This window comes from Symphalangus syndactylus, chromosome 23 (assembly GCF_028878055.3).
Source record: "Symphalangus syndactylus isolate Jambi chromosome 23, NHGRI_mSymSyn1-v2.1_pri, whole genome shotgun sequence".
In the NCBI taxonomy this organism is placed as follows: domain Eukaryota; kingdom Metazoa; phylum Chordata; class Mammalia; order Primates; family Hylobatidae; genus Symphalangus; species Symphalangus syndactylus.
This window is the reverse complement of record NC_072445.2, coordinates 21,316,637-21,330,316: the sequence shown is the minus strand read 5'-3', so window position 1 is coordinate 21,330,316 and position 13,680 is coordinate 21,316,637. Positions and strand designations below refer to the sequence as shown.

The 13,680-nt window shown below is 39.3% G+C and overlaps 1 protein-coding gene across 2 annotated transcripts in view; it reads right to left on the bottom strand.

The window, feature by feature from the left end:
* CD2AP (CD2 associated protein) overlaps nt 1-12,196 on the bottom strand; it is a 163,115-nt gene extending 150,919 nt beyond the window's left edge. For both annotated transcript variants that reach the window (XM_055264843.2, XM_055264844.2), the window contains exon 1: nt 10,435-12,196. In XM_055264843.2, coding sequence (XP_055120818.1) covers nt 10,435-10,438 — 4 coding nt within the window. In that variant the 5' untranslated portion in view covers nt 10,439-12,196. The remainder of the gene's footprint in view (nt 1-10,434) is intronic.
* Between the last annotated feature and the right edge of the window lie 1,484 nt (nt 12,197-13,680).

The following is a 13,680-nucleotide window of genomic DNA, read 5'->3' as shown; positions in this document are numbered from 1 at the left end:
TGCCGGTCTCAAACTCCTGGTCTCAAGCAATCCTCCTGCCTCAGTAAATTCTTATAATTAAAAAATACTGAGCACTTGAAATGTGGCTAGTCCAAACTGAAATGTTATATAAATGTAAAATATACATCAGATTTCAAGATTTCTTTCATATATAAGAAAAAATGTAAGCTATCTCATTAATAACTTTTTATACTGAATACATTATGAAATAATGTACTTTCTTTAACCCAACATACATTCAAAATATTATTAAAATTAATTTCACATGTTCTTTTTTAAATGTGGCTACTAGAAAATTTAAAATTACATATATGTAACTTAACTCAGTATGTCTCAAAGAATATATATATATACTTGCTTCACAACACCTACCTTAAAGATTTTATAATTTTACAGTTCAAACGTTAAGTTATTTTGAAGGAACTCTTTAAGCTAAAAATTAAGCCTTTATGCCTAAATGTGTTTAACATGTTAAATTGGAGACTCATACAGAAATGTCCCTCTCTGCCAAACTTTCCCTTTATTTATACACACGGAGTAGGTAATCAGCAGATTCACCTGACAAGATGCTTAACATCCCTGATTATTGATTCTCTATTAAAAGGACTTAAGAGCTTCAATGAACCATACAGAAAGGATTAAAGAGTTTATTTCTTTAAAAAAAAAAAAATCTCATCCATTATCTTGAAACAGTAATTTCATTAGGCAACATCCTATTAGTCTGTTTTAGGTGGACATATTTCAATATATTTAAATTTTGTATTATTTGTTAGGTTGGCCCTCTCTACCCAATTACTCCAAATTAAAGTTATTACAGAATCAGACTTAGTGGATACATAGCAGGCTCCTAATTTTCCGCTAGTCAATACAAGTGTTAAATTCTGTAAATACAATAAAATAAGTGATATAGTCTCCAGCATCAATGAGCTCAGATCAAGTAAGGTCATTTACACACTAAGAGAATAACACAGAAGTTTTGTTTTGTTTCTTTTTTTTTTTTTTTTTGAGACGGAGTCTCGCTCTGTCACCCAGGCTGGAGTGCAGTGGCGCGATTGCAGCTCACTGCAAGCTCCACCTCCCAGGTTCACGCCATTCTCCTGCCTCAGCCTCCCGAGTACCTGGGACTACAGGCGCCTGCCACCATGCCCAGCTAATTTTTTCTATTTTTAGTAGAGACGGGGTTTCTCCGTGTTAGCCAGGATGGTCTCGATCTCCTGACCTTGTGATCTGCCCACCTCGGCATCCCAAAGTGCTGGGATTACAGGCGTGAGCCACCGCGCCCGGCCAAGAAGTTTTTATTTAAGTTTTAAACTATGAAGTTCTAAGCATAAGTTCAACTGCGTTTTTGTAATATATAATTTATACGGGAATTTAGAATAATTTTATGAGAAAAAAGGGCTACCTTGAGATTTGAAACACAGACTTTTATTTCCATTTGACACTCATTCTGAAAATTTAACAAATTTATTTTCATCATTAAAAAAATTGTTTTGATCTGCTTCCTAAAATATGTTTGTTAAGAATGGCCAAATTAGTAGGTAAGTAAAAATGAATCCTTCCTCTTAAATGGCTATGCACAAATGCCCACACATACACCAAAACAGTCAGGCAAAATACTCATCAGACTGCAACCTGCTACAGCACAACAGGAATTTTTAATTAAAGTTTAATGCAAAACTTGGATCTCAGGAGAACGTACTTCTAAATAAACCAAAAGTTGTTTCTAACACAAAGAATGAGAAAATCCCTAGAGAATAGTATATACATTCGAAAGACCAACTTTAAATGTCTCCCAAAAACACTCTAACCAAGACTATGTAGTCTCAATTTTACAAATACAGTATATGAACTTCTACATTTACAATCCAAAACACTTTGGCACTTGATTATTACAATAATCGTGATAAATACTCCAGGAATGACATTTTTAAAGTCAGTCTAGATGTTAGGTAAATTTCCAGCCTCTTCAGTACTGGAACACTGATAGGACAATAAGAAGCATAATACAGTTTTAATATTTCAGGTAAAAGTACACATCTCAAAGGATCAGCTCAAGAGAAGGCTTGCTTCATTCTAAAGACTCTTTGCCAGAAGCAGAGGAAAAAATACCTTAGCTACTGCCAGTACTCAATATATCATCACTGGTCAAACCAATGAGAGATTAATAAATCCCATTTCCTTCAGTGCAGGAATATATATTCTAATATTCCATATGCTTCTCCTATTACATTTTAACATTTCTGACATTGACCCTATACTCTCTCTCTTGTTTATTTTTCTAATGGATTCACATACTAACTTTCATTGTTATTATGTTGTCTTATTCCTATCACATAAGCCACTCCAACACATTCATGACATTCATCAAAAACTGGAGGGAGGGAGAGGCAGAAGCATTTATGTCAGAAACCAGGGGTTGCGAGAAGTTTAAAACAAAAATGTGATTCTAATAATATGCCCAATCCTTAACATTTGTAAACTACTCAAGGCACCAAAACTTTCATTTATCCTAAATCCCCAAGCATTTAACATGACATTAATCACATTCCTAACATTAAGGAAAATACTTCTTGATTAATCTCTCATCGGCAGCTTCTTTGCTTGATGATGTGACCTTGTGACAGTCCCTTTTTCTTAATATTGGTGTTAACTGTAACGATCACCACACTTAAAAGTGCAGTTATGCATCACTTAACAATGGGGATGCATCTTAGGAAATGGGTCATTAGGCAATTTGGTCCATGTGTGAACATCATAGAGCGTACTTAAACCTAGACAGTACAGCCCACTACACGCCTAAGCTATAGGGTATTGCCTATTGCTCTTAGGCTACAAAACTGTACAGCATGCTATTGTACTCAATACTGTAGGCAACTGTAACACAATGGTAAGTATCTGTATATTTAAACATAAAAAAGTATAGTAAAAATACAGTATAAGTAATAAAAATGTACATCTACATAGGGTGTACCTACCATGAATAGAGATTACAGGACTGGAAGTGGCACTGGGTGAGTCAGTGAGTGGTGAGCAAACGTGAAGGCCTAGGACACTGGTATACACTACTATAGATTTTATAAACACTATACACTAAAGCTAACTACTTTTTTTATTTTTCTAATTTTCTTTCAAAATTAACCTTAGCTTACTGTAACTTTTTTACTTTATAAACTTTTTTACTTTTTTGTAATAACATGTAATAACATTCAGTTTACAGCACCAACGCATTGTATAGTTGTACAAAAATATTCTTTCTTTATATTCATATTCTATAAGCTTTTTTCCATTTAAAAATTCTTTCTTTTTTAATCCTTTTTCTTATAAGACACAAACACACATTAGCCTAGGCCTGCAAAGATCAGGATCATCAATATCACTGTCTTCCATCTCCATATTTCATCCCACTGGTAAAAAAACGTGCATAGGGCTGTCATCACCTACGATAACGATGTCTTTTTCTGGAATACCCCCTGAAGGACCTGCCTGAGGATATTTTACAGTTAACTTCTTTTAATAAGTAGAAGATGTACTCTGTAAAATAACAATTAAAAAACATAGTACAGTAAATACATAAGCCAGTAACACAGCCATTTATTATCAATATATGTACTACATATAAATGTATGTATGTGCTATACTTTTATACAACTGGTAGTGTGGGTTTGTTGACACCAGCATCATCAGAAACACGAGTCATGCGTTGCACTACTATAGTGGGATGGCTACAACTCACTAGGGAAGAGGAATTTTCCAGCTTCGTTATAATCTTAGGGGACCACCCCCCTATATGTGGTTTATTATTGACCAAAATATTCCTAAAGGGCTCATGATTGCATTCTACTAGAAACTCCTAATGATTACAGTCACTCCCTTGGAACCATCTGGACGCTGAATCATCAAAAAGAACCTAAGCTAAGAGGCACTAATAAGGCACTAAAACAGATACTGGAATCCAGGCTCCCATGCTAGTCATCTCTCTTTTGCAAATGAGTTGAGAAACTGAACAAGATCATGATGGGAAGTTTAACAAGCTGCATAATATTTGAAAGACTATAAAATACAAGTCTACTGGAGCCACTGGAAAAGACAGGTTCTAGAAAAGAAAAAATCCATAACAATACCTGACACTGGAACAACATCTTAAGCCAGTATCAATTTAGAATAGTGAATTGTTTTAAAAGCACTGTTTATTCTAGGGTAAAAGCACCTTTAAGTGCAAACAATTAGTAAATACCTTTCAGTAAATCAAATAGCGTTCAATGAAAATGGTCAGGAAGACTGTAGAACATCTAGGAATCTGAGACCTTCAGAAACAAAAACCAAAACATAACAAAAAAAATGAGGTAATATCAAGTTTAGTCCAAAGAAGAAAACATTTAGGGGCCCAGAAGGAAAACACCTACTTCATTTGTAGTTAAAACCAAGGTTATGATTCAAATATGAGTACGGCATGGTCTCAGGTTAGTGAAGTCCTAGTAAAATTTTATCTGTTTAAGAGACATAATAAATGTCTCTACTGTGAGCTCCTGTCTAAATATCTACCTAACGTAAGCCAAAATAAATAAAAGCTGGGAGGAGTATGAGGGAGTATTGCCAAACACAGGTACACACTACCAAAAAAAAATTTAAAAAGCAACAACAAAAAAGGTCTTTCTAATAACTAGCCAACCACCACTTCAGTGAAACCAAGAGACTGATAATTACTAATACTTTCAGTTTCTTGTGCCTTACTTGGCCATTTATTATATTTGCAGTTATAACTGCTTAACACCCTGAAGGATTGTGTACTTGTTTCTGAAACAGAAGGATATGCTGAGGTTTTGTAATCTGCTTCACATTGGGTATGAAAGGAAAAGGAACCTAGGTGAGAAAGAGACAGGAGCAAGAAAAAAAAAAAAAAAAAAAAAAAAGCAGGCACATCAAATCCCTGGGACCAAACAGAGGGGGTGGCAATCTATACCCAGGGAATATCCTCCAGCATTTAGAGACAAGATCCCATTTCACCCCAGTAATTCTGGACTACTCATACCATACTTACGGATTCAGCTACTAATGTAGACTACTAATGTAGTCCCAGGACATAAAATATATAAGCTTAGGGGCTTGGTGTCTTGTTATTACCTCTTGGTTCATCCTAAATAATTCCAATAACTAAGCTCACTTTTGTTCCTGCAAATACCCACCTTGTATTTCTCCAATAAGAAATCTGGACCCTGTCTCATTTTGTTTCCCTGTGGCCAGGTTTTCAAGGCCTACTGCCAGACCCCGTTTCCTCCTTTTTCCCCCAAGATGCCAGTCTGAATCTCTACCTAGTGCCTGCTACCAGCCACCATACCACTCCCAAATGCCTGCTCCACATACATGTACACACTGCACTTTGCCAAACATATCCCTGATGCCGACAAGCTGACTGTAGGCACACATAGACCTCCATCCAGATTTCTCAAACTAGTGTTCTGTCGCCTCCCCCATCTAGAAAGACTTACTGCCTGACTGCTGAGATAGTTTGGTCCCCAAATCCTGCTTGTGTTCAATCTGAATAGCAGTCAGACATCAAATGCTACAACTAAGCAGTAACAGCTCCATCATAATGATTACCTAATTTACCTAAATTTCAATCACATCTCACTAGTTTTTATTTGCTCTTTCTTTTCTGAACATAAAATCTGAAAACTTTCAGATCTTTCACAACTTGCTTCATCAGTTTACCTAAGAAACAGGTCTGCAGCTCCATCCAATTCTCACCCAAATGAATAATCATTATACTTCTTTCTCTACCTAGCTGCAAGCCCTTGACACAATGACAACAATTTTTTATATACATTAAAGTAAGCATTTTTATCATTCAAAATATATTTAATAATGGGGGAAGATATTCTCTGACAGAGGATTCGCTGACAGATCTGAATTATGAATAAATAAAAATGTAGCGCTTTTGAGTTTTCTATTTATTTTAAATGCCTTAAAAATTACATTTTAGTTAATATAATGTCATTTTAGTTTGCAAACACTTCAATTAGAAAGACACACACTGGGCGAGGTGGCTCATGCCTGTAATCCCAGTACTTTGGGGAGGCTGAGGCGGGCAGATTACAAGGTCAGGAGATCGAGACCATCCTGGCTAACACGGTGAAACCCCATCTCTACTAAAAATACAAAAAATTAGCCAGGCGTGGTAGCACATGCCTGTAGTCCCAGCTACTCGGGAGGCTGAGGCAGGAGACTTGCTTGAACCCGGGAGGCGGAGGTTGCAGTGAGCCAAGATCGCGCCACTGCACTCCAGCCTGGGAGACAGAGCAAGACTCCATCTCAAAAAAAAAAAAAAAAAAAAAAAAAAAAGTACAAAGCAAACTTCCAGCTCATTTCTATAGGAAACTATAAAATATTATAAATGTGGATTTTCAGCCTTAATGTGAGTTTACAAAATTTAAACTACTCAAATTTTGAAACCTCAAAAAATATCTGATGAGTACTTGAATAAGGAAAAGAATTATTACATTTGCCAGTGATTCCACTTTGAAACAAAAATTTCCTAATATTATTTTTTCATGCTCTGTAGTTTAATTGAAGTAAATCCTGATACAAAAAGGTGAACCATTAGCATGCAATTTCCATCTGCAACTACTTATCTGTATGAATTAAGATTTTATCCAGGCCAGGTACAGTGGTGCGGCTGTAATCCCAGCACTTTGGGAGGCCAAAGCAGGTGAACTGCTTGAGGCCAAGAGTTTGAGACTAGCCTGGGCAAGATAGGGAGAGCCTGTATCTACAAAAAAATTTTAAACCAGGCCAGAGGTAGCAGTGCGCACCTGTAGCCCTGGCTACTTGGGAAGCAGAGGCAAGAGTTTGAGGCTGCAGTGAGCTATGATCATGCCACTGAACTCCAACCTGGGTAACAGAGCAAGACCCTGTCTCCAAAAATAAGTAAATACGTAACATATAAATAAAAATTTTAAAAATATTTTCTCCAAACAGTACAAGAAACTAACATAAAGAAATCACTCTATTATAGAAGTGCACATATCATCTAAACCAGCCACAAATTTGTCTATTAAAACCACCACGAGGCCAGGTGCAGTGGCTCATGCCTGTAATCCCAGCACTTTGGGAGGCCGAGGCGGGCAGATCACATGAGGTCAGGAGTTCAAGACCAGCCTGACCAACATGGTGAAACCCTGTCTCTACTAAAAATGCAAAAATTAGCTGGGCATGGTGGCACACACCTGTAATCCCAGCTACTCAGGAGGATGAGACAGGAGAATCGCTTGAACCCAGGAGGCGGAGGTTGCGGTGGGCCGAGATCGCACCACAGCATTCCAGCCTGGGCAACAGAGCAAAACTCTGTCAGAAAAAAAAAAAAACACCACCACATGACTAATATGTTTTATATACATGAGCCTATAAAATAAACTAAAAAGTTCACTACCGTATGTAAAATTATTAAAGAGAAATTCTGCCCTTAGAAATCTGCTTTTTCTTTCAAAAATAAAAATTCATAAATATTCCTTTTTCGTGCTCTAGAAACGCTCTGACACTTTGTGCCATTTGCTTTCTGCCTAATTCTGCTCCAAAATGCCAATTTATATTTTTGGAATAAGAAAAATAAGCATTGCCTATCTGTCTCCCTAGAGCTCTTCCCAAATTCTTTCACACAGAATACCTCAAATTTCTCAATAGGCATTTTATCACATTTAACAAATGCAGACACTAAAAACATAAAATTCAAATAAGTCTACTAGTAGTCATCCCACTTAAGAGCTTTTCCTAAGCAACTAAAGTTCTTACCAATAATGGACTTTCGCACAGTACATCCAACATTGAAAAAAGTATCTGTGATTTCTGTAAGGTTATATCACATAAAATTCATTTTGTGCCTTAGTGCAAAATCATCTCATCCCACTGGTCCTTTATTTAAAGAAAATATACTACTTCTAACAAAGGTCAAAAATTGAGATCTTTTTTTTTCCAAGTTGGTAAAAGAATTAGGGAAATCATTTGAAAATGAAAATCACCATCACTGGCAGTGTTCTAAGCACTTTACAAGTAGTACCTCATTCAAATCCTCCTAACAACCTATGAGGTTGATATTTTATTCCATTTATAGATTAAGAAACTGAAGCACAGAGAAGTAATGTGCTCAGTCACACAGCCAGTAGGTAGAAGAGAATTTGACCTCAAGTAGTCTCCGTCCAGAGCCCATGCTTTTAACTCTCTAGCTGTACCACCTAAGCATAAGAACCACCACTTAATAGGCATCCAAGTTATCTTACACACAAAAAAAATTTCAGATTTTTTCATTTTGTGACAAATTAGATAAAATATCATGTAAATATTTTAGGCTGCATCTAAAATCGTAAGATAAAAGGATGGCTGGTAAAACCAAATAAATGAGATTTATATTAAAGAGCAAACTCCCTTTAAGTGAACTTGGGAATTTTATTATTACATGACCAATAAACTTAAAGAATATATGTACTGATATGGAAATGTTTCACAACACTTTACAAAAACTTAACCACAAATGCCCTCAGTAATATACCCTCAAAACACATTCTAAGTAGTCGAGAGTATACCAACACTGATATCCAAGTCTATATGAAAACTCACCTTAACAGAACACAACAAATAAATCACAAAGAAAAAGCCTCTGGACAATCAAAATAGGTATTCCAATGTCCAAGTATTGGTACACATTTACTTTTCTCCAGAGACGACCTCACACACTAAGTAACGGCCTACTGATTCTTCCCCTATGCAGAATCCCAAACCTGAATGATTTCCACACTTCTAAAAAAAAATCAGAAAAGGAAAGATGATGGGGGACACTAATCAGTTATAAGCACATCCAAAAGCAAAGCAAAAAAAAAAAAAGTACTTAAATAATTTCAAAATGCGAACAAGTATTATTTATAATTGAGCTCAACAGCCCTATATGCAAAACAAGATTGCATCCCCAGGTCATCCAAAGAAGTTTAATTTTATTCTGCATCCCATTTAAGATAGAAAACTGTATATTTAACTTTAGTATTATCTTAATCCAAAGCAGTTAAAGTGATTTTATAATTTCATGCTTAAAAGAATATGCCCACAATTGCCCTGCGAGCTCAACTAATCAATTACAAAATAATTCATTTGAAAATTCCAAATAGCAGATGTTTTATTTCACTGTTTTTGAGCTCAAGAGCACTTTGAGTATAAAAGTTACCTGAAGGGAGGGAGGTGGAGGAGGGAACATAAAATTAGAAAAGTCTAAGAAAAGAGGATAGCTAGGCGAGTGTCTATAAACAATATGCTCAAAACATCCCCCACAAAGCAAAGTGTGGACAGAGGATGCCACATCAGCAGTAGTCTGTATTCGTCCTGCTTCTAAATCATTTGTTAGTTACATGAATTATTCATTTCGGTGATGGTTTGTTGATATGAAGCAGTACCAATTCTCAACTGCAAAAAGTGATGGGGTCCTCCTGATTTGCTCTACAAAAATCAAACTTGGGTTTACTCTTACAGAACACGTTCTGCCTTATAGAGACAGAGGGTGTTTTGTTTTGTTTTTTAAGCTATTCTTTTTTAAGTTGCTTTCAATTTTTAAAGGATTGAGGGAGTTAATGCCTAGCCCACACCGAACTTTGTTATCAAAAGAAATTGTTACACCACTTAACAAAACTCCTTTTCAACCCGGACTGCCACACATTCTGCCTTCTCTAACTTCAAACAAAACTATAAAGCACATAGTAAATAACATATAAGGCCTTGTATTTTTCTCTCCTCCGGCAAGGAAGTCTAACTCCAAACAGGAAACTGCTCCTCAAAGGATCCAACACTGAAGTCCAAACCCAGTCCTCCGGAGCACACTGAATGCTTAGGTGCCAACACACTTGCCTAGGTAGAACCCGAGTAAAACAAATACTCAAGCTTTCCTGTCCTTGAGGCACCCCTTGCGAGTTTCAGCAGGAAAAAAGTTTTTGAACAAATTTATCTCTCTCCTTAAACGTATTCAAAGCCTCGCAGAAAATAAAGAAGTTGAAAGTGCTACTTTATCAAGTTTTTCGATCGCCCTCCCCCATCCCACGAGGAGGGGGAGGGAAGCAAGGGGATGAGGAAGGGAAGGAAGGTCAGGTCCGATTTTAGCTGGGCATGGGGTTAGGAGAGGTGGCCAGGCGCTCCCGCCCCCCATTCCGCACCTTTCTGGTGAACAGGAAAAGAGGCGGAGAAGCGAGAGCGAGGGAGACCACCCGCGAGCTCTCCCACCAGTTTCTCCGTGAGAAGAGCAAGGTGGAAGGCAGGGCAAGAAGGGGCGGTGGGGAGAATGGAGAGGGTGGGGTGCTGCCGCTCAGGGGCTGACCGCCGTCGCCTCCCCATAAGGCCGAGAAAGGGCACAGCCTCCCCGGGTCTGGAAGGTCCGGACAGGCGGCAGGAAGCGCCCGAGTCTCTTACCCATGCTGGGGGCTCCCGCGGGGAGAAGCCGACGTCTGCTCCTCCTCCTTCTCCTGTGGTGGCTCGCGCGGCCGCTCCCGCGGCTGGAGGCGGGACCCGCGCTCCGCGCTAGCCCCTCCTGAGCTCAGGCGGGGCGAAGAGTCGCCTCCATCCGCTCGCGGCGCTCTCCTACCAGTCTCTTCAGCGCGGCCCACGAGGCAAAGGCAAGGGCGGCGACAGCTCCTCACCCCTGGCCTCCGCAGGAGCCACGGCGGCGGGAGGGCCCTCCCCCGCCTGCCCGGACCGCGGTTTTCCCACCCTGGCCGCTCCCGCAGTGGGGAGGGACCTACCGGTTCGCCCAGGCCCTCGGCTCCAACCCCGAGCGCCCGCCCAGCCTCGGAGCCCGCCCCTCGCCTCTTCCTTAGCACTCGCGGTTAGAAAAGGCAACACCGTAGACTAAGGTGGAGACCCAGACGGAGGCCGAGAAGGTGCGGGGAGCTGGGTCCGGGAGGAGGCAAATCTCGCGAGAACGCCCTCGTTCTCCCCGCCCCAAGCCGCCCCGTAGCGTTCGGGTTCTCTCCCGGACCCCCCGGCTGGTGCCAGGTGCGGTGACGTCACGGCCGGGGGTCGCGCGCCGCCCGCGTCCAGGTGCAGCGAGCGGATGAGGAAGCGGTGCAGAGAAGCTTGGGCTCGCCTTCCCCCAGGAGGCTCGGAACAGCTTGGGCGGGCGTTTGGTCTGGTTTGTCGCCTCAGATGGATCAAAAGGTTTCTGCTGATAGGCAAAGTTGCCCCACTTTCCGCGGCGGCGACGCGGTGTTACTTTCTGCAGCGAAGCAGCCTCTGGAGGACCTTAAAGGGAAAAGGCGGACAGAAGGAGGGCGAGCGCGCTTGATTTCGACCTTTAAGGGAGGCCCAGATGCTGCCAGGCCCCTCAGTTTACCTTGCCAAGTTACTTATGGATCAGAAGCATTTGGTCTTCGTCGGGTGGGGGAGAAACCTAGACATCAAATAAGTTCTGTTTCACAGATTCCTTTAGTCTCTTGTCAGCTGAATGCAACTTTCTAATTTTCTTTTTTTCTTTTTAAAGTATAATTTGAATTGTTAACTTGATCGAGAGAAAAATAGGCATCATGATTTGAAATATTGCCAGGCATTTTTTTCTAGCGTCAGTGTGAAGCAGGGCATAGGATTATTATAGTCAAACATGAGCCTGGGAGTTACGAAGAAGTGTAATTATGTCAGCAAGCTTTTTTTCCCCCTCCTGTTTAAGTAGACCCAATTCCAGGGCAAATGTGTGTGTGAGCGTTTGTTGAACGCCAACTATTGTGCCTAGTGCTTTTTCAAGAAATTATGTAATTCTCAGTCATCCAGCACTGAAACTGACTTGCCCTTTGGAACCAGGCAGACATGGGTCCTTGAAACTCAGCACAGCCATTTACTTTTTGTGGGACCTTGGATAAATTAGCCTGGCTGAACTTCAATTTCTTGAGTATGTTGAAACAAATCTTGCAATGCAGAGCACAGTAGTAGTAACCTTGGACGTATCCATTACCACTATTTCCTATAGGCCTGCTTTTGCCATCTTTTAATACTTCTAATGCTTCTCAAAGGTTGCATGTGGTAATTTTATAACAAGAATGATCAAACTCACAAACAGCAGCCAAAAAGGAGAAAAGAAAAAAGTTGAATATACTCATCTAAACAAGATGACATTGACATCATGGAACATGTGCCTTTTTTAGGTAACAAATATGTGTGGAGCGTTATGTTCGTTGTCCCCTACCAAGCAAAAAAAAAAAAAAAGCTAAAGTACAGCGCTAATCCTCAGAGACTTTGCATTCTTCTGGGGGGGTGACATACGAACACAAAGTTAATTAACAGTATGAGGTAGTGAGGGTCAAATGCTTGAGAATTTAAAGGAAAATAATTACTGTGGGCAAAGCAAGCTGTAAAGAGAAGGTATGAGTTGAACGAAAGCTTGGGAAAGGCAATAATTCAGTCTGGAGGAGTCCTAGAACTGAGGAGTGGAGGTGGATATGCAAACAGAGTTTTTCTGAGCCTTTAAGAAATGTGTGGCTCAAGCAGCCCATAAGGAAGGCCATTTACGCTTTGGAAGAATGAGTCTGGTGATGGGCTAAGAAGGATTCATGAAAGGAGACAAAAATATAAGCTATTGGAAGCACATACATAGGTAGTAAATTCAAGGCCAGAGACCTTAAGTTTCTAGAGACTAAATTTCTAGGTCTCTAGAATCCTTAATATTTAAAGAAGAAAGGCCAATGAATAGAATGGAAAAGAAGTTAAGTAAAACAGAAGGGAGAATAAAGACTATCAGATTCGATAATAAGGGCATCTTTGAAAATATAATTTCAGAATATATATAATAGAATATATAATATATAACTACATATTCAGAATATATATAAGAGAAAATTCAAATTAAGTGTTTTATCAATTGAATGATAAGGAAGTGGAGGCCACAGATAAGGTAGATATTTTCTGAGAAGTCAGATCACATGATCTGACAACATGATAAAACATTTACCATCATTTCTGTCCTAGAAATTCCAGGATCTCCACACTTATAATCCCAGCAATTTGGGAGGCCAAAGGAGGAGGAGCACTTGAACCCAGGAGTTTGAGACCAGCCTGGGCAACATAGCAAGACTCCATCTCTACAAAAAAAAAAAAATACAAAAATTAGCCCAGGTATGGTGGCACAGGCCTGCAGTCTCAACTACTTGGGAGGCTGAAGTGAGAGGATCACCTGAGTCCAGGGAGGTCGAGGCTGCAGTGAACTGTGATCCTGCCACTGCACTCCATCCAGCCTGGATGACAGAATGAGACCCTGTCTCAAAAAAAAAAAAAAAAAAAAAATTCTATTATCAGTTATTGCCATAATTAATGTACGTATTTTACAAGTTTAAAAGTTAAATTCACTTTGCAAATTCAGAGGCATTATCCATGGAGGTAATGATGAGATGATGAATCATAGAAATTGGAAGTATCAGGGAATAGAACCCCTAAGAATGGTTGAGAAAACCGAAGTAAAGCTAAGAAGTAATCGCAATCCCAAATTTAATGTTGTTTTCCAAAGACAAAGCCAAAGGAAATTCTAACAGAAGAATGAAATCTAGCAATTTACTTTTAAACTTACAAAGTGGTATGTAAAAATACCTTCTAAACTTTTGAATGCTATGCAAATATTAGTTATTAATTATTCCTTTAAGCTCTTTTCATCCTTTAAATCTTACCTTCTCAGCTATA